Source organism: Brachionichthys hirsutus, chromosome 11 (genome assembly GCF_040956055.1).
Source record: "Brachionichthys hirsutus isolate HB-005 chromosome 11, CSIRO-AGI_Bhir_v1, whole genome shotgun sequence".
NCBI lineage: Eukaryota > Metazoa > Chordata > Actinopteri > Lophiiformes > Brachionichthyidae > Brachionichthys > Brachionichthys hirsutus.
The window spans coordinates 3,428,602-3,451,013 of record NC_090907.1 but is presented as its reverse complement, the minus strand read 5'-3'; the positions used below and the strand labels follow the sequence as shown (position 1 = coordinate 3,451,013).

Below are 22,412 nucleotides of genomic sequence, written 5' to 3'. Positions count from 1 at the left end.
TTTGCTTTGAAACGTTTGTGTGAATTGTTAATATATATTTACATCACGTACGAATGCATCCTGTCACATTTCAAAATAATGTCTGTCTTCACTCACTTGTGGGACTTTTTGCCCTCTGTGCCGCCGGGGCCAGAACCGCAGTCATGAGCCTGAATGATGAAGGTGTATTCTTTCTGCAGCTCACAGTCCACCAGGCCGCGGGCTCTCAGCTGGCCCTCGCCAGACGTCCCGTTCAGCACCACTGCTTCGAACGGAGCCTCCAGCCCATGGATGTTGAATGCACAGATCTCCCCTAGGGACAAGGGAGGTGGGTGGGGGGGGTGAGAGGAAAAGGAGAGACAGGGTCAATCGCCTTCAGTCAGGTGGAGTGCAGGCGGTGAACTGTGCACAAATGAATGTAAGTCTGTGAAGCAAAAGTCACTTTTCTGGATTCAAGGCTGCTATAATGAAATAAATAATGAACAATAATTTGGATTTTACTGTTTTATAATATGGAACCTCTCGGATGATTTGGCTTATGTCATTGTCAAAATGTCATGGCAATATAATGTCACGCAAATTCCTGGAATCTAATCTCTTTGCTCCATTTCATACGGCAGAACTTGATTTACTCTACTATTTACTCTACATCCATCCATACATCCATCCATCCATCCACCCACCCACCCACCCATCCATCCATCCACCCACCCACCCACCCACTCATTCACCCATCCACCCACCCATCCATCCACCCATCCATCCATCCATCCATCCATCCATCCACCCATCCACCCATCCATCCATCCATCCATCCATGCATCCATCCATCCATCCACCCATCCACCCATCCATCCATCCATCCATCCATCCATCCACCCATCCATCCATCCATTTATCCATCCACCCATCCATCCATCCATCCATCCATCCACCCACCCATCCATCCATCCATGCATCCCTCTCCCAGCTACACTCTCCAGCTCTCTCTGGAAAACAACCAAAGGTTTACACTGAATAACAACCAGTTTGCATGAGAAGTCGTTGCTGCTGTAGAACACAGCAGCAGGAGCTCATGCTCGGGGTTATAAATTGACTGTGTTCCCACGAATGCACTCACTCATTTCTCGTTGCTCTTGTGAAAAGGGACCAAGGCCAATCTTATTGTCTTACTTACTTAACTCTAACATGAAAAAAGACACAACATGCAGCACAATTGAGTTACATGAGGCTCACACAAAAGGTACGGCGGCTCCAAATCACCCGAGTAGAGGGACACAAAGAGGAAGAAAATCCATTCCAAACCAGAGCGACCGCCTGACACTTATTAAAAGGCTGAATAGAAGGCAGAGAAAGTTACTTTATCACTTTATTCTAGATGTCTTCCTGGAGATTTGACCATCCCTCATGCTTTCAATAGTGGCATTTCAGGGAATCGCTTAGCTCGCCCGGCTCACACTCTGACCTGTGGCGGCTAATTGCACTGATATCACTTAAACTAACAGCAGAGACTAAATGAGATTCCCAAACAGCTTTGTGTGTGCACCGCTCCTGGCAAGTCTGATAAGAGCAACTTTATTTCCCCCCCCGCCTTCCCCCTTTCACCCTGTCTCTATCCTAATCCCTTCCGCCTCACCCATCCTCTGTCACCCTCCCTCCCTTTAAGGGGGCAGTAACTCTCTAATGACAACTTGCCCACAGAGGAGCCACGAGCACAGAGCAATAAAGAGGAGAAAACAGAGAGGTGGAGAATGTGGTGGAGGTGGCGACACCGTCTGCGTGTTGTAGAGACCTTCCCCTCTGTGCTGCCTGAGCAATGGCTTATCAGAACTAAATGGGCCTCTACGACACCGAAGAAGAGCAGCAAAGTCCTAAAATGGCGTTGAGCAAACGGTGTGAGGTGGGGGGGGGGGGGGGGGGGGGGGAGTGAGTGACAGTGGACGCAACAATCTTGACGTGCCGCTTTTTCACACAAGACGGGCAAATGGAAAATCCATCACTGCTGGAGCAAAAAGCGCCGATGCTTGGGGGGGGGGCGTATGCTGATGGAGTACAGCCACATATGAGGCGGGTTAGCCTGACACGCTACTGGTCATTTAATTGTAGCTGGGGGGATGGGGGGGGGGGCGAGCTGGGTCAAGGTGACCGTGGGAGGAGAACCTCCCTCTTTTTAGGCTGGAATGAACGCTCTAATAGTTCCAGAAGACAGCAGATCCGTCACTTCTTTTTTCCTTCTTCATCTTTTTCTGATAAGTGCACCTTTTGCTCCCCCCCAGACCCGACTGAAGTGTTCTGCCACCCACAGAGAGGAAAAGACGGGAGAGGCGAGGGTTGATGTGCCGGCTCCGGCGGCGGCAGTGGTGGAACAGATGTTGGGTAGGCTGGCATTTGGCAGAGGCTGAGAAAGAGGAAATTCTAATTGCCGCACTAAACTGTTAACTAAATGCATGTCCCCGCGTCACATGAGGGCTTTAAGAGGTAGATTTATAGCCAGGGGGGTGATGCTGTCTTCTTGAAGGGGTCCCTTTGAAATGAGTGGGCGCTAATGGCTATGGATGCGGCACTGCTAATTCTTTATTAGTCAATCTGCGGGATTATTATGATTACATATTTAACATAATGAATCATTTGTCAAGTATGTTTACAGAGTCCTTTGGATTGCAACCTCCTTCGCCACTCTTCTGTATATGTGTCCCATTCTTACCTCCGCCACTGTGATTACCAACTTTCCCTTTGGGCATCATCACATTTTCATCTACTCGAGTCAAAAATGAATGACTTCCTGCAATAGTCAGTGTTGCTCACGACTCGCTGGTGTCAGAAGTCATTGCAACACTCGACACCTGGAGGGAATCTGGCACCCGTCTGCACTCGACTATCTTTGAGGACACAGAGCTCATTATCAGCGAAGGCAGAGATGCTTTACTGGCAGCGGCGGCCCTGTGTTTGCAGAGCTTGAGGAGTGTGACAAAGTATTGGAGGCCGCAGTGCCTCGGGGGGGCCCCAAGTTATTATCAAAGCTGACAGAGCAACGCTGATGAAACTGCCTGCATTCAAATCGACACACGTGCCGCTTGGCTGGAAAGCCGCTCTCGTAGAAGCGCACAGATACGCGTGCGTCGCTGTTTGCTGCGCGTTTGAGTGAGCGGTCGGGAAACAGTCGCACCGCCAAGAGGAAGGTGAGGCAAAGAGACATGAAAGGAGGAGCTGGGAATGATGGGAAGGTGGCCACAGCCTTAGGGCAGCTTCAATCGCCCAACTGGAGAGTGACCAAAGCACAAGCACACAGGCTTTATCCAAACTGTGCCAGTTCCACCGCCCTAATCAGCGCTGACATGCCTTTCATCCTCCCACTGCTGGAACACACAGCGTATAGACAGCAAGTAAACCAGATTACTGGATTTCACACTGCCACTGAGCACATTCTGAGCCAGGCATCAGTCTGCATGGCACGGAAATATTTCGACCCAAATAATCGCAGTATTTTCATTCGCATTTTGGGTAACTCGACAATATTTGCAGGAGAGTCGCCCTTCGCTGTGCGGTTTCGTGATTTCGACGGCTTGTCCAAACTGTATTTTGGCACGCAGTCGTCTCTTTTATTATTCGCCTGCATAACTCGTAAGTTCTCCACCTCATTTTGGTCAGAATGCACTTTTCGATGATTGCCGCCGCCCCACTCAGCTGCAGTGCAGAGATAGACCGTCAGCCTCATCATTCTGCACAGGAATGGAATTGAACATGCTGTAATTGCACTCCATGAAATTAGCCAGCCGAGCGAAAAAAAACCCACAATTGAGAAGCTATCCATTCCAGAGATCAGGATTAATGCTAATCGAGCTTGCATGTTCTCACTGGAACACATGGAACCTGAAGTGGTGTTTGTGGATAAGTGTGTGTGTCCAATAGGGGATTTTTAATTAAAAACACACTTTCTCACCGGGGGGTGGGTTAAGAGCGGTGAGGAGTGTGTTTGTGTGACATGCGCGGATGCCAGCCCCCCTCCCTCTCCTCACTGTTAATTACATTAAGGCTCCTCTCACAGAGTCTTAATGGCATCCCACTGTCTTAACAGAGCGAGCACCCACCCTCCAGCTCACGATGGGCGAGAGGCGGGGTACACCCCGAATGTGTTGCCAGCGCATCACGGAGACAGACAACCAATCACACACTACGAATAATTTCGAGGAATCAATTCACTTAAATCGCATGTTTTTGGAGGAAACCGTAGAACCTGGAGAAAAGTTATTGCAGACACGGGAAGAACATACAAACTCCTACCTTCTTGCTGTGGGGCAACAGCGCTAACCGCTATGCCACCATGCTGCCCATAGTTCTGAACTTGCAGAACAAATTTACATTGTCGTGGAAGCTATAGCTGGAGCGGGGGTGCTGTGCTGCTGGACACTCTGGAATAGCTGAAAACAACTCATGCGTAGAGCAACTCCTTTCACATGTCCTCCCTCACTACGTCCATGTCTCTTCTCCTGGGTCGTCCTCTATCCCTGTTCCCTGGCAGTTCCATCCTCAGCATCCTTCTACCGATATAGTCCCCGTCTCTCCTCTGGACATGTCCAAACCATCGAAGTATGTCCTCTCTGACCTTCACTGTCCCTCTTATTGCTTCATTTCTTATCCTATCCAACCTTTGAAAGTCCTTAGTACATAAATCATCGACAGATGCTTGGTCACTCCCAACGAGATCCTCAGCATCTTCATCTTCGCCACTTCTAGCTCCGCCTCCTGTCTTTTCCTCAGAGCCACTGTCTCTAAGCCGTCCATCATGGCTGGCCTCACCGCTGTCTTGGAGACCTTTCCCTTCATCCTCGCTGACACTCTCCTATCACAAAGCACACCTGATACTGTCCCCCACCCGTCCCAGCCCTCCTGCACACGATCCTTCATTCTAAACCCCACGTAGTACAAGAAAAATGACACCCAAGACCCAACCCCTTCCTCTTGGTCACACGAAAACTGGGAAGATAGCAAATGTGATTTTTCGACTTCTAATTAAGGATATCTAAAGAAATTCATCAAGGTGGTGGGGGACGGAGGGCACTGTTACGCTTTAATAAAATATAAATGCATTGCACTCAGGCAGAGGAGGAATCAATAGTTTTCAATTTCCAATTCTGTTCATGGAAATGGTGTCAGGGGAGAGCATGTGTCCTTGGCTGAGCAAGGCCAGTTAGAGTTCAATGTGTTCAAATATCCGTTACAGAGTTTATGACCCCCCATTAATGCCCCCGAGGATATTCTCAGTACAGACAAGCTGCACGATGAAACAAAAAAACGCCGCCTCACTGATACTTTATTTGACCACTGATGGGGTTGTGAACTGAACTGTATTAAAACAAGGGTGTGATCACACAGGACAGGAAGGGCGTGAACGGGGGGTGGGGGGGGTGTCACATCCTATCCTAAATGTAGACGCAGCCTGACAAGCAGTTGTCATTTACCTCACAGTCAGAAAGCTCAGGAGTTTGACGAGTTTATCGTAGCTATGTTCACATGAATTTAAATAAGGAGTGGGGAAAGTTGTTGCACCCTCCCCTGACTGTAGCCTGCAGGGGGATGTTGGTGGCACCTGGGCAGCGGCTGTCACAGGCAGAGGGGATGGGGAATTACTGCAGCTCCTCCATTGCCGTCAAGGGGGTGCTTGACGGCAATGGAGGAGGAGGCCTATGAGCATTTTGTGCACGTAGCACAGCTCGAGTCGTCTGCTTCGATAAGCTTTGCAGGCTGCTGTCCACTTATGTTTTGTTGTTTATAACAGGAAGTGAAACTCCAAAATAAGTTGTTTGTCCATGCAGCAGAGAGCACAACAGCTCTGTGTGATCCGACACTCATATCAGCAGGGCCAGCATTATTAAGCTGCGTCTTCTGAGAATGTTGGACGTCGCTGTCGGATAGAAATATTTGATGTGACAAATGCACGGTTGGGATTTAGCTGGTTTCCTTTAGGGAAGGCTCACGTCACAGTCGGACACTGTCGTTTGTCCCTCACTGTCATCAAACTTCAAAAAGGCTTTGTCTAATAAATAAGAGCAGTCACAAGAGACCCCCCCCCCCCCCCCCCCGGGTGAATTCTGGTCAGCAGAGCAATACATGAAATCATTTGGAAGGGATCCATAACTTTACCAATAGTCATTTCAAGGCATCATCCATTTCCAGATCTGTGATGAAACGATGATCCCCAGCGGGGGTGCTGTGCTGCTGGACACTCTGGAATAGCTGAAAACAGCTCATGCGTAGAGCAACTCCTTTCACATGTCCTCCCTCACTACGTCCATGTCTCTTCTCCTGGGTCGACCTCTAGCCCTGTTCCCTGGCAGTTCCATCCTCAGCATCCTTCTCCTGATATAGTCCCCGTCTCTCCTCTGGACATGTCCAAACCATCGAAGTATGTCCTCTCTGACCTTCAGCTGAGGCGGCGGTGAGACAAGCTCTGGCTCGTACAATACTTGTCTATTGTCACATTTCTGTTTTACTTTTTTTTTTTACCCAGATCGTGACAGCTCATTAACATTTACAGTGACACTAAAGATCAAGCACTAGCAGCATTAGCAAAGCAGCATGTCAGTGGCTTTTATTTCTGTTCATAAAATATTACCTTTTAAAAAAAAGAAATATTCACCCAAACCTTTAGCCCCAACCTCAACTACAGCATCATCCTACAATAAAACATATTTTAAACAAAAATTTCTGCCTGCGATTTGATTGATTACACTGCAAAGTTAATTACATTTTCAAAGCTACAAAAACCCTGAAAATACAGCAGAAAGTAGAATAAAATAAATGCTCAATGCTCAATGCTCAATGCTCAATGCGTGACTAAATTCATTATTTTACTTCCTGCACTCACAAGAAACAAATGTGAAAGTAACTCGAAAGAAAAACACAACGATCTAATTAATGCAGCAGCCATGTATCTCAAGATGTTTCCTTCCAAGGATCAAGCTTCAAAAAAACAGCATTTGACATTTCGCATGAAGCAACTCACCCTATCTTACATAATTAAAACATCAAGCTGTTATTAATTAAATCAGGCTTTTGAATATAAAGTTAATTAAAAAGGCCAATCAGCAGATGCTAATGTCATCAGGGTGATTGTCTCGGCTTGTGAATCATCCTAATCTGCACAATCCCTGGCACCGTCTTGATTAAATATTAAAAGATAGAAATCAGTATTCTTCTAAAGTGTGTTTCATCAATGCAGAACAATTCGACATCCTCTTAACGCTCCTGGATGGGGTTTTTTCTGCACACAGTACAATTCATTTTTGTCAGGTGTATTTTAGCAAAAGTCAGAAGGATTTTTGTTTTCCCGAAAAACTGCTCAAAAGGCTTTAAGGCTCAAAGCTTTCTGAACTCTCATTGGTGAGAAGTTCACATCGTGGCATGATGTGAAAAATTACTTTTTCCACCCAGCTCCTTTGGCACCAGTGGACCACCATCGCTCACTGATAATGTTCAAATTGGGCCAGGGACCTTGAAGTGTGAAGGTAGGGCAGCCTTTTCCAAAAATGTGTGTGTGTGTGTGTGTGTGTGTGTGTGGACAGATGCGCTGTACGAGGGCGATGCAGTGAGAATGAAACACAGGAGATCATGTAGGAAAAAAATCTACATCCCAAAAATACCCCAGGACTAAATTTCTGTCTGTCTACACCTGTTTAACTACAGTTTGATACACGTGTCTGTGTGTGTGTGTGATGTCAAGGGAGCAATCACTTTGAGTAAAAGTTTGTCTGATTGGGCCTCTTGCGCTTCCTACACCTGTCTCCTCCTCCACTTTCTTTTCCCCAGACTGCATCGACAGAGGACGATCAGTGATTGGCCAGCCAATAAGAACAAGTCAGTGCCTCCCGTCATTTATTCCTCTCATTTATTTATTCCCGTCTTTCCCCGCTGCCATTTCTCAAATTCAGGCTCTTATTAAGCGTCTGTCATCTCTGCCATTTGTACACGTCGCTGCGTTTTTCCATTCCTTCATTCACCCTTCACGCCATTCTGTCTTGCTTTTTTGTATTTTTTCCTCCCTTCGACCTTGCTGAAGAATTATTGCTGTGCGTTTCTGTTTAGCCAGGTATGAGAACTGATGATATGATAGAGGCAGCCTATTTGGCAAACAGACAACGGTAAAACAACTCTGATCATCACCGCCTTTTTTCTCTTCAGTAAAAACAAAAGTGATGACACAGCACACGAAAGCACGCGCAGACACAGTAATAAAGGTTGAGACATGTCTGTCGTCACCCTGCTTACTTACAAATGTTTTTTTTTTTTTTCAGAACACCACAGGATCAAAACGCTCCGACAGCTGTTGCTTCCGCTGCAATGCTAAATTCGGCATCGCTTTCCTTCCCGACTTTGTATCCGTATCAGTAGAGCCCAGCTAAGATCGCACCCTGCAGGCCCGCGCGGCGTAGAGGTCAGACCGGGCAGACTTGCTATTCAAAGCAACACCGAGTCAAAGGTGACCAAACTTGACAACACACAGATGGCCTTTTTCCCCCTCACGGCTCTCGCCGTGTGATTAAAGTACATTCTCTTGATCGCGGGTCACGTTTTTGTCACTTTCCACGCTGCTGCTCCATTTTACAAGATTGGTTGATTGCCAATGTCGATCAGGATGAGGGAGACTGACGGCCAGAAAAGCGCTGCGCTTGCATGCAAAGTCTAATACAGTGACACAGACGCAATTTGTCAAATGAAATACATCAATATTGATGTAGAACCTGACACATCATCATGATGTCAAATGTGGTTCTGACAGAATTATTAATAAACCTAGAATGTTTTTGGACTTTAGTTTGTTTTTCTGTCGACACATATTTATCAATCAAACATAGTTTATATCACATCTGCATCTGTGGTGTAATTTATTTTCATTTTATTGTTATTTTGCATCTATTGAGTAATTTAATATTGGTTTTATTTTTTGTTTTATTTGTATTGTTAAATGTCGATGATTTATGTACTAAGGACTTTCAATGGAAACAAGACCGCAAGGGCTTTTTTGAAATGCTCCTCTTAGACAGGATGTTTGACTGTATTTGTACTGAAATACATGCTACTGTTTGACTGTACTTGTACTCTAACATTCTATCTAATAAATATACAGTATTCATCATCATCATCACATAATCTAGTGATTTTCAACATATATTATGTTATATTCTCTCGTATAATCATTCACTGCATGTAATGATGATAACCAGATACCGTAACAATGTTCTTACATAATCTTCCTGCTTACTGTAATGTAGTCCTTTTAGTTAAAGCCCACCTGGAATTACGGTGGTAGATAATAAGCATGGAGTGGGCAATTTATTCATTAAAATCTTGTAAAGAAAAAAACCCCATGGGTCATGAAACCAGAAACCAGCGTTATTCCCATAATGCAGTATTATCTAAATGCAGCGCGGGATGTGACCATATATGTGAGGTCATATCTCCCCCCCACCCCCGTCACAAAATAACAGAGAATACACATCCGTTCTGGCTGATAGAGAGCCTGGTGGGCCAAATGATAACAGCAGTTGAGCCATTTCCATCAGGAAAGCTCCATTAATGTTTCAAATAACCCAACTGCTGTCGTGAAATGAGATATTTCAAAAGCCACTTGTGATCGAAAAAGCAAGCAAAGGCCACGCGCAATCTTTTTGTGCTACACCAAACAATGCAACTAGTTACCTGCCAAACAGCTTTTATCCACTAGCTTCCACTGCTAAAATCTTGCGTACACTGCGCAGGTAGAACACTTTCGGATTTATATTTGCATGCCGCGCCTCGCAGCAAACATTGGTACAAAAGGGTACATGCTGACTTCCCTTCCGAATTTAAGAGGAAACATTGGCCAAGTTCATCTGAAGAAAAAAGAATATATTTGATGCCATTAATGGATGCCACATTTATGAAATAGAAAATAACGAGCCGAACTGCTTAATCGCGAACAATGTTATTCTGCCCTGCAGAAGCATGTCCCCTACTTTTAGTTACCGACGCAGGGTAACGCGACACTTTTAACCTTCAGAGCCTTTTTTTATATATTTTTTTTTTATCTCGCCCACAGCTCGTTAATCTGCTCTACTGACAATCTGCTCCGTCTTTCTTCCCGCCCGTCCTCCATCTCGACCGGCCCCTTTCGTTTTGCCGCACCTCTGACGGCGAGCTAATTAGCGTTAGGGCTTTTACAACCGTTACATTATCTTTACTGCAGCTTCTCCGTACGCCACATTAACCCGCTGAATGGATGATCCGAGCCGTTCTGGAAACAGCCGTCGATAGCGAGGAAGAGCCCGCGGGGGCCAGCGCGTCTGCAGACAGAAGTAAAGCACCAAGTCGGTGAAATGTCAAGTGCCGCTAACTGCCCATTCAAGGCCGTAATCACCACAATGTCCAACACGTAACAGTATAATCACAGCATATTAATAACTGTTGTCGATTTGAAGGCAACATATAACCAAGCAACAGTCATGCGACTCGAACACACTGAGCTTTTAAAAGTTTTAATAAGTTTGCCGTCAGTCCTGTTCTTCAACGCCTGCCTTTATCTCTCCTTCCTCTTCAGGGAGTCCATGCGGGCGTCGGTGAGGGTTTACGAAATAGCAGTAAAGGCCTTTTTGAATAAGGATCCATTCATTAAAGCATTGTATTATTGTTTTACTAGGGCAGAACTCACTCTCCATCTTTAACAGGGACATAAACCATGACCTTGTGTAACGGTACGAGCATGTAGCACTGAATACCCCGGGGACACACAAAAAACAAAGAATGTGTCCACCTGATTTTATGACCCCTCCACCTGGCTTATAAATTCAGCAGCCAACTGTCAGCGGTGGGCACGGCATGGAGTACTGAAAAATTGACAGCATGCAATTGAGAATTTTGGTGGTAGAAGTACTTCATCCAGTACCTGTGAGCTGCTGTCTTTACAGTGTTCATGTTTCCCGTCTGAGCTAATTTCAAGTCTCCAGGCTTCACTGGATTTCTTTAAATATTTGCAAATGGAGTGTTTTCAAGCTTAAACTGGGCATTGAGTTGCTCTATAAATAAAACGTTTATAATAATGAATCCTTTTTTCCTCATATCTTAAAGTGTGTTCTTGAAATAATTTGTTTCCTCAGCACCAGATGGACTTTAAATAGTCATCTTCTTTGCAATTAAATTGCATCACCCAAAAACAGGAAACACATTGTATAATTCCATCAGGATATGTTTTAATTAATTAGTATTAATAATGCATGTTTGAACATTGCTTTATCAGTTAGTCATGAGTCTCTCTAAACTATTTATGCCCAAAACAGCTAACCTATCAAGAAGGGATTAATGATGCATTTTCCTCCGCTGTGGATGATGGACGGTGGGAGAAGTCGCATAGCTGCATGCTATCTCGGCGCTCCTTTGATGCTTGATTGATGTTGAAAAAGCTAATGAGAAATGCCAAAATGCACGCCAATGCAACATCGCAGCAGCCATATTTCCCCCACACTTTCAGGCTTTTAATCCCCTTGTCTTTCAGACTGGATTTAAATCACGGGTCAGCCTGTACAAATGCAATTTGTTTTCAGTCATTTTTCTCAGGGGGTTTTATCACATCAACCAGTACTGTGTGTGTGTGTGTGTGTGTGTGTGTTTACACTCCTGCTTCTACACTCCACTGCATTTCACCAGCAAAAGTTTGGGCGTTCACATCCCTGTATGCCTGTAGTGTGTCTTATCGGCTCTTCACCGTGAGCTGGCTGAGCAAATTGATACTGCTCTGGGATTTTTGGCAATCTCTAAGTCTGCCGTCACAGTGATGCAAGCAGCACAAAGACGGCGGCGGCGCGGTAAATGTCAGGACGTCAGCGAGGACTGACACAGAACATCCGAGTTTGGCACGTGGAGGCCGTCATCCTTAACCGAGGACATGCATGACAAGGCCAAATGTGTACAAACAGGAATAATCCCTCTTCATGTGCTGAATAGGGAGCCATGCGCTCTCACACACACACCCACACACCCACACGGAAGCACGGTTTCACTCGGAGAGATTTTGAAACAAACGGTTTTTGCACTGTGGTGTGTTGAAACTAAATCAGCGAAATATGAACTGCACCTGCTGACAGGAGCTGAAATTCACTTACTGGTGTTGAACATTTGTTCTCAGTGAGTGTGACAGGTGTGTGTGCGTGTGTGTGTTCTTGGAGTTTTCATTCCAGTCACTGTACATACATGTGCACAGAGGTAAAGAGGAGTGTGTTGGATGAGGGTGAAACATTCTGGGAGAGACGTATCTGTGTGGTTTTGAACAGCACACGCCAGCTTTGGTCGTTTGACACGGCGTGCAAGGATGTACCGGTGTCTCCCTAGCAACGTGTTACTTAGTAACTTAGTAACTTAGTAACGTGTTAGTCTCATTAGATTTTTTTTCCAGTAACAAGTAATCCAATGCGTTCATATTTCCAATTCAGTAAATAGAGATTAAAATGTCTGTGAGTTACTATTTTGTTATTTTTTTCAATCATAATATAGGCAGAATGCAGTATTTTTTTGTGTGTTTTTTTTTTATATATAGTAAATGAATATTTAAGCTTTTTTTTCTTGCCCACATGCTGTTGGTTCTGCTTCCCAAAACAGCATGGAGCAAGTAGCTGCCGATAGGCCTAATGCTTTTACTGGATGGAAATACAGCCATTACTTTACAACCATATCAGCGAAACATGAGAAGAACATTACGGTTTGTTGCACCGATACAACCATGGAATTCAACAAAGTGAGATTGAGCTGAAGCACCCTCTCAAAATGGGCCATGACTTCATGACACATCATCTCACAATGGCCCACATTGTGTTCCAACAGTGCATCAGTCTGCCTCCTTCTGTTACCCTGCACACACGCCCACCAACACCACTCTGACAAATCTGCTCTCTGCTGTTTTCAACCTTGACGCCGCTGATGGGACGTGATTATGTCCCTGTCCCTGGGATAGAAGAGCAGGACGAAGCAGAGGAGAACAAAGAGACCTGCGGAAACAAGCAACATGATCGTGCATCAGGCTGATTTATCATCAGTCCTTGTTGATGAACTTAGCAGCCATTCAGCGGTCGTGTGATGGATATAGCCCCGTTTGATTTTTGACATATTTATGGAGTAACTGATTCATGAGGATCTGAGCTTCAGAAGTTGGGATCAGCTTTGATCGCATTCTTACACTCGCTGCTGTCTTCAATATGATACAGATTTAAGTGCCCCCACCCTAAAAATGACTAGAAATACCCAAACACCATAGATCTGCACCTACTGCAGGTCTATGGTGTCTGCATGACAGATGGTGCAAGCCGCTATATGGATAAACCACGACGAGTCAGACAGAACATAATTACCAGAAGAAAACAGATTTATTGTAGCAGCTGTAACATGATAGCGAATCGTATAGCCCTTAATCTTTGTTTATATCAAGCTACACAAGTGTGCAGTTTGAAGCAAAAGATTGTCCATACTGGATTTTATACCTTATTACGTGGTATCCCACCAAAACATTTCTATGCAACTTCACGTTACGGAATAATTTACTCAACTATAATGTAAAGTATCTGTCAAAGGAGGGCAGTTCCAACTCTGTCTGCATGGGCTCACTGTAAGGGTTCCAAAAAGATGGCATACAGATGAATTAGTGGATGATTGGATAGAGGGATATTTTCCTTTTATTCAACATCAAAGCTATAATTTAGAGAATGAAGCTCAAAGACGAAGCTTGGGGATTCCCCAGGAAGCTAAATGTAGACTATATTGAAAACAAACCGCAGTAAAAGTGATAAAAATATTGAAAATGATCAAAAGCCTGTCATAATCGCAGCCAGAGACAGACTGACAGCATTGATATAGCTTCAGAGGGAATGAGTATATGAAAGCAGGAGGAGAAAGAGAGTTTAAATCCCAATAGCCAAAAAATAAAAAGGGTTGAAAGGGGAGCTTCATTGATTGAGTTTGGGAGAGAGATGCGAGACTAAACAAGTCAGAAGCAGAGGGGTGATGCAAACCAATCAGAGAGGGAGGGAGGCAGAGCGATGGAGGTGGATTAGAGTCTGAGCCGTGCTTCTTTCAGTGTGCTCTTATTATATTAGAGGAGAGTGACAAAACACACTGCCACAGGTTGACCTTCTCTAACTCAGTTTCATTCCACTGGATCAGAGCAAATGATTTGATCTGAGTTCACGAGCTGCAAAGAAGAAGCACATTCTCAAACCGTCATTCAGAGCAGATTCAAAATTCACACACGATGGGGAAATGTCCTGCCAGATGACAAGATAAAAGTTATTTACCTCTATAAATAAAGTGGCCGGTGGAGAGCCTACATAGAGTGTATTCACTTGGGATGTGTCTGAAAACACTCTTTGTTATGCTAATTCACTACAGCACACACACACACAAAAAAACCTGCTATTTCTTTATCAATTTAAATAAACTGATTAGCTGCTAACGCCAGAACGACACTGCTCAAGACTGTTGACCTGATATGACAAATCATTTTTAAAGACTGCTTGTGATAAATGCTTTTTGATCCCTAAAACATCATTATTTCGCATTTTAAATCCTAAAAATTCCACATCAACAGAAACACAAACATCTAATCCTGGAGAAGCTTCTCAACTGATCCGATATGGGTCTCACAAGATCTCTACGAGCCAATCAATGTGCCTGCAATTAGTGTCGCTCTAATTAGAAACCATTGTTTGGCGTGCCGGCTGAGGCAGTTCATCCATCAATATGAAATTAAGCAGCAGCCACTTAGCATGGGATTACTATCATGAGTTCATTTGTATTGGAATCAATTCATTTGCATCTTTTGCCGCAGCCGTGCCTCGAGGCTGCTCGCAGGTCTCCGTCAGAGGTGCGTGAGAGCAGTCCGCATGATTTTGTCACATGCGAGAGTAAATAGAGAAAAACAAAGAGGAATAGAGCAAAAAGAGAGCACAAACTGTGAAATTACTACCAATCCCATCCAGAGGAAAAGCCACTGATCACAAATCAAACGCTAAATGAAAGGAGCAGAGCAAATCAAATTGCTTATCTTAACCACCTTGGCAATAGCCGGCAGCTAATAAAACATCCCATTCTCAGACCTCAATTTCAAAATCCTGTCTCGTACCGACACGGGAAGGAGCACTTCAAATTACAATGAGAGATGTCATCATTGCAAATGTATCGTCACAAAAGTATCATTAAGAAAGATGAGAGCTGTTAGCTTTTGGTGGTTATCTCTGTCCCTGGCTTCATCTTTGACACCACCTCCTTTCACACCACCAGGCATATTGTAGAGCTGATGATGCAACACACACACACACATCCTTACGTACTAGTTCCCTCCCTGGGGAAAATGTAATGCAATTGTGTGCCGCGGTGGATTGCGTGGTCATTTCCATCATAAATGTCAACTTTAGGGTAGGGGAGGGGCTGTTGAATTAAACCAGCTTCTGATGATTTCCAGTTTTACAGAAGGAGAGAATCAAATTAAAAGCTTGGCGTGCGTTAGATGGACGACGGATACGCTGGCCTGACCTTGACCTATTCTCATGATTTTGCTTTTGCTCAAAATCTATGCTTCAGTGGAAAGGTAGCCCCGAGAAAACGGAAAGATGAAGCTCTAAAGAAAGACCAAACCGTTGCTCTCAGACGACGCATAATTTCCCCAGCTATTCTCTTATTCGCACCTGTCATGCATGATCAATCTCATTGTCCTGCTACTCATGGGCAGGGGCCTTTAACTGAGCCATCAGCTGTTCTCATCAGTCGTTCTCATCAATCCAATGGCATGATATCAGGACAGATGCAGTTCTGCCTCATTTTTATCTCGCAGGGTCCGTCACCGAAAGATCATCTTTCTGTAAACCGATTTGTATTGTTAGCTTTTTTTTTTATTATGATTATGATAAACTCTATTATCATTACCTGGAACACGCGTCATTCTGGCCAGCTGACTGTGCCATTGTGAGCATTTTGTATTACACCCTCCGTGTGTGCAGCCTCTGCTCTTCGTAAACTTCCGTCCAGCTGATAAATGAGCTGGCGTGACATTTGATATGAAGCGCCAAACCGCCAAACCACCAAACAGCCAAACCGCCTTTATTGTTTTTGTCATTGTTTCTCAAAGGCACCAGATCAGCCCACTTCAACTCATGATTATTACCACCAGAAGGGTTAGGGTTAAAGTTGAAATTTTTCATAGATGGTTTGTGATTTGACAAGATTCATCAAACACAGCAAACAAATAAATAAACATTTTTCAGCTCTACGACTGTCTTTCTTTCGAGGTGGTGGGTTTCTGTGGGTGACGATGGGTCAATGTCTCTAAGGCTCTGATTAAAATGGAGAGTCTGTCATTCCTTAAACTCAAATGATCAATAAATAAAATAAAAATACCATCCCTGAGACTTTATAGCTTGGACAAATGCGTCCCTGCGGGCAAAGGACGAGCCTCCTGAATGGGCCTCAATCCATGAGAGGACATTCTCAACCTCCGCAGCGTTTTCATGTTATGATGCTGTTGCTGCTTCACGTCACGTCACACAATCCTGTCGTTCTAGAATGTGATGCTTTCCTTTCATGATGCTTTATCTGTTTTCAGGGATCATGTTCAATCCTAAAATATTATGAGACTGTGCTGAAGGTTCAAAATACAGAACACAGAAAGCATGGTAATCCATCCATCCATCCATCCAGCCATCCATCCATCCATCCATCCATCCATCCATTTTGAGATGATCGTCTCGTCTACATCTGCGACAGCGCTAACCACTACGCCACCGTTCCGCCCCACTGTTAATCTATCCAACTCTATTTTACTAATTTTGCAAGAGGAATGGAGTGAAGGTTTGACATGACAGACAAACCCAGTTGTGGCTGACGCCCTTCAACAATCTCACCTCAGAAGCATGGCTTTATAAACCAGTGAAACAAAATGTATTCCTGCACTGTTATGCTGAGCTTCATGCACAAACTGTATAAAGTCACACATTCTCTCAACATCACCAAGGTGAACCCGCGACCATCTTGCCACTCCAAACCCTGGCTGGCATTTCCGTGCTCGCACCTTGTGTAATTGCTTCTTCCTCGCTGTCTTCAGAACATATGCTGTTTGGTTTCAAGTGTGGCAGCAGAACCCAGAGTGTCATGACATCCTCATTCTGATGCTCTGGCAATTTCACTCACATGTAATGACTTCACAGTTTCCACTCTCCTTTTAATTTAAACTCAGAACTAAAAAAAAGAGCCAGGCTTCCTTCTTGACGCTGTTGATTATCATTAATTTTGGATTAAAAAATAAATAAATAACCAAATCCAGCGCTTTGAATTGTAATTTACATTTCCAATAAGCATGAACTCCTATGATAATACTCTGCTAATGTGTTTCCATTCATTTCCCTGTTGTTGTTGTTGTTGTTTGTGCACCACTTGTATCTGACACACTGGATTCAAAGCCTGTCATTGCTCACGCCAACGCCCTTGTATAATCATATCACCGCATTCTAATCACTACGGAGTCTTAAGCAAATTTATCTGCAGCTAAATGATCCTTTTCATCCATAAAATTACCAAAATTCCTTACAGTGTTATTAGTGCATAAGCAGCCCTCTCCTGAGACGACGCTCCATTCATCTGCACTTTATTGCTTCTATCCTCCCCCCCCCCCGGCTCGTACGCAAACTCCTCCAACCATGGCATCTTCCCTATCCTTGAAAACACCACACTCTTTAAACACGTCTATTTCAATCATCCCGAATAAGAAGAACACACTGCAAGTTTTTGAGAGAACGGCACATAATATTAGAGGAAATTATGTACCGGTAATTGTTTCTTTGCAACTATTTTTTGGTGATATTTGACTGTGTCTCTTGCAACCCTATAAAAAAAATCATTTTCCGGAAATTAAATTACGTGTCGTTATGAGTTGGACTCATTTGTTGTTTCATTTCAGCAGCCAGCAGGGGGTGTGAATACTAATTTGAAAGTCATGAATGGAAGACATAAGAACTTCTGCACAGCCTCGTCTTTCATTTCCCTTTGTGTGTCACAGATGCTTGGCTCTTATTGAAGTTCATAAAACCTTCCTCAGTTACACCACAGCTTACTGAACCAGTCGCCGTGAGGCTTTTGTGGAGGGATGGGGTCTGGGTCAGGCAAGCCGGACAGGGTTGGGGTTTTTTTGGCCTCTGGAGTTGGTGCTCGACGGAGAGTCTATTGCGTCTTTCATCAGCTCCCTCTCGATACTGTCTTTAAACCACATCTGCTACTAAGAACAGGTTAATTTAAATCAATGCATTGGGGCGCAGGTAATAAACTACATATCTGCGGTATGTGTTCATTCATTATTTTATTGATAAAATAAGCATTTTCCAGCCTAAGAAAAATAAAAGTAAAAAGATAGTAAGAAAAAATTAAAGCACGTATTACAGCACATATACAGTAGTGGTACTATACAAAAAGAGCCCCACATACATGGGTTCCAGCGTCTCCCCTTGTCGCGCCTCGCCCAACCAGTTTGCATCAGCGTGTGAGTCCTTCGTTTTGTGTCCACTTCGCACTAATCTGTCAGTCCAACCCTTTAAACTGCGTTGGTGCAGATGCCTTTTGTAGCGCGCAGCGAGCAAGAGGGATGGCGTTTTCACATTAGTATTGCAAGCACTCTTCTGACCGCTCTAGCTGTCATCAGTCCAGCTGTTTCTAGAGCGGCCAGCTGCTGGCTCAGCTCCAGGCTGTCTGTCCCGGGGTCGACTCAGAGAGACCAACACTCACAGGCTGTAAAACACTGCTGATGGCTAAAACACTCACACCATCAATCACACAGGTGCACAGACTGTACTTATTCACAGGGGGCTTCAGGAACAGGTGTGCACACACACACACACACACACACACCTTCCAGTCATCTTCATCGGGAGTTATCGATTAGCAGTCTGTAATTAACACACATTCCTGCAAGGAATAAATCAGTGCTGATGAATGACTTGTTGGGTGATGTGTAGAAGATGTAGGTGGTTGTGTGTGTGTGTGTGTGTGTGTGTGAGAAAAGAGAGTGTGTTATTGGATCATTAAGGCTTTAAGAGTGATGGGCAGGCCTTCGGGTGAGCTGAAGGAAGAGTGCCCTGGTAAACAACCTAAAACTGCTGCTGCACCGTGATACTGTGGCTGAAGCCGTCCACTCCGAACCGACAGAGACGTTCCGAGAACTAGAAAGACTCCACAGAAAAAACTGCATAAAGGCAACGGCAGAAAATAATCTACCGCCAAGCACAAAGGTCCTTATGTGTCCTTGTGATTCTGCTTTGCGGGTCACGGGAGTTACTGGAGCCTATCTCAGCTTGGTATGGGTGAGAGGCGGCGTACACCCCGGATTGGTCGCCAGCACAAAGCCAGACAACCATTCACTCACGACACTGCGGACAATTTGGAGTAATCAGTTCACCTAAGTAGCATGTTTCTGGAGGAAACCGGAGAACCCGGAGAACCCGGAGAAAACCCACACAGGGAGAACATACAAACTCCAGATGGGATTCAAACCCTGTGAATTCTTGCTGTCCAAGTTCAAGTCCCATGGTTCTCACTCTTTTACAGCTTTTCTTCTCAGAACTTTAAATATTATATATGCCTGTCACTATCTCAGCAATGACAAACTAGACAGACAATCAGAGATTGCAGATCCATACCGCCATATGTCTTGAAGAAATTAAGAAAAATGTCAAAAAGTGCCCTATCTCGCTATGTTAAAGAATCCTTTAAAAAAAATCTAGAATCTGGATCCAGATGCGGATCAATTCAATTTTCGGGGACCGAGCCACGGACAGAACCTTGCTTGTGTAAAAATTTCAAGTCGATTGGGTTACTAGTTTTTGAGTTATGCGCGTGGACAGACAGACAAACAAACAAACAGACAGACAAATAAACGGACCCAATTGCAATACCCTCGCCTCCCCTTCGGCGAGGGTAAAAAGTATGAAGGAACTAAATCTTGAGTGGACAATATAATTATACCTAATCTAGCTTTATTTTATTTTGCATGCAGGATTCCAATTACCTTCTCAATTTAATCGGCCGAGCTTTTATTAGGCACTTCATATATTTTTGGATAAATGCTTCTAACCTCACAGTCTTGCCTGTTTAAGTCTGATAGACATGGGAACCCCAACTAAATAAAAACCATGGGGACTTGTATTTTTACGTTGTTTAAAAGGTCAAATAGAACACTCTCTTTGGGACACTATATGCAATTCAATTATATTTCAATTTTACTTTCAGTGTTAGGTAAATGTTGGAAACTACTGTTGACAGACAACATACTCTCTTCATCCAAACAAAAAAAAAATTGAATGAGCTTGACATTTTGTTTATTCATTAAGTTCTAATCTAAAGGAGGACCCGCCTTGAAATGCTGTCTTTGTGAAAAGTCTTGTGTGTATCATTGTCTGAAAAACACAAAAGCTGTCAGAGGTTTATTCAACGAGTGTGATCGTGGACCGAAGCCTGGCTCTCCTGTAATCATGCAGTGACCTTTTATTTTCATTATGGTTCTTTCATTTTAGGAATAATTAGACCACAAAACTTTAGATTTATTGTCCTCTTTCAGTTTGGTGGACATTTTGTTTGATTTCACAGAAACTCTCATGAAGAATATTAACTCTGAATATTTTAGCATCCATTGATAATTTAATTTATTTTATATATATGTATATATATTAGTTGTTGGTTTACAAAACAAAAATCAAAAACATAAAGTCAGACACTGGCTCATCCACACATTTCTTCCAAGATAATTTAATAAGAAATAATCAAATGTCAAGTTTTCTAATAATAACAGAGAGCGCAGACCTCCGCCAACCAGCTCATTATCCTCCTAATTGGATTTACACCGTCCACATGGTGATCTGGATCATCACCAAAAGATTCTAAAGTGTTCTTGGTATCTGTATACACCAACCATGAAAAGTAAAATTGAATCAGAGTTGATGTGTATTTTTAACTGATTTTTGAATCCATAAATGGGGTTTAATGTACTTTTTTAAATATTTTTTCCTGACCTCATTCTGGATCAAATCCAGAAGACATTTTGCATGACAGAGCATATCGGACCCCTTTATGACTGTAAGTGAATTGAATGCATCCAGACAAATACCCGGATCACTCTCAAAATATGATGGATCTAAGTTAGACCAAGAGCCACCTCCAGATTTGTTTTCTATCAATATCCATCCAGCAGTTTTTCCGTAATCCTGCTAAACACAATGTTACAATGTAATTTTGAAGTAGAAAAGGTAAGCATTTCATAACTCTGATATCAGAGTAAAATATAAATAATGTACAAATGAGTCTTACTATAATGCATTAATCTGACAAATACGTTTAAGTGCTGTAATCAAAATGAATGGCAGACAACCTAGAATGATTTACAGGAAATACATGCAGTGGTTGTCAGTGCAGTGACAATGGGATCCTCCAGACACAGCCAAGAGCAGCATTTGTTGATTGCTGCATTTCCTTGGAGCTTTACCAAGGCTAAATGAGCTATAGGACGAGTGAGGCTGGCAGAGTGCCCCCCCCCCCCCGGAACAGCTCCATCCTTTAACACTCTGATTGATCACATTACAGTTAATTAAATATTGGCAAATTGCTCCCATCCAAGGCTGGCCCATTAAAGTTTATACTCCAGCCACATTTATCATTTTATGTGTCTTTTATCACTGCTGGTTGTCGACTTTCCCTGTGTGTCAAGTGGATGATGACGATAAACGCCCAAACACTTTGCTTGTCTCACTTGTACACTTTTAGCTCCTAATTATTTTGGCTTCAGCTTCTTGCGCATCCCACTGGCTTTTTTATTTTTCAATGAAGCATGACAGCTCCAAAGAAGGAATGAGATGCACAGAGTCTTTTTTTTTTTTTGTCCCTCAGTCTGTGTGGAGCCATCAGAATCTCAAAAGGGATCAGGCAAGGGTAAAATGACAGTGAAGAGCTCGGAGCATGAAACTGACACTATCGGGCAACAGCAGAAGTAAAACACAATTGCGTGGCTGTCAGCGAAGGTGCTGCCCTAATAAATTACTATAATGCTGATAGGCAGGGTTACGTTGCATGTCTGGCAGGCATATGGTGCTAAGATGGTTCTCATCCTTACTGACAATAGCATAAAAGCAGGTTGCCCTTACATTGCTCTGTTGGTCTCTTCCAGACAATCCCTTCGTTTTCAGATGAAGTCAATGAAAGGGAGTTAACGGATATGGATGGACACAAATTGTTGTCCACTTGGGTATGCTTGTAGAATGATTTATTGCAAAGTTATTCAGTTTACAGGCCCGAGGGGAAGAAAAGACAGCATATCACCGCTGATAAGCCACAAAGGTGCCCCTTGAAAATGAGCCATCCTATTTATTTGGGTGAGGGCTGAGGGGCTGCGA

The 22,412-nt window shown here is 43.8% G+C and overlaps 1 protein-coding gene across 1 annotated transcript in view; it reads right to left on the bottom strand.

The window, feature by feature from the left end:
- Window positions 1–22,412, bottom strand: part of LOC137901677 (calsyntenin-2-like) — a 94,368-nt gene that overhangs the window by 59,843 nt on the left and 12,113 nt on the right. The window contains exon 2 of the mRNA XM_068745721.1: window positions 97–292. Coding sequence (XP_068601822.1) covers window positions 97–292 — 196 coding nt within the window. The remainder of the gene's footprint in view (window positions 1–96; window positions 293–22,412) is intronic.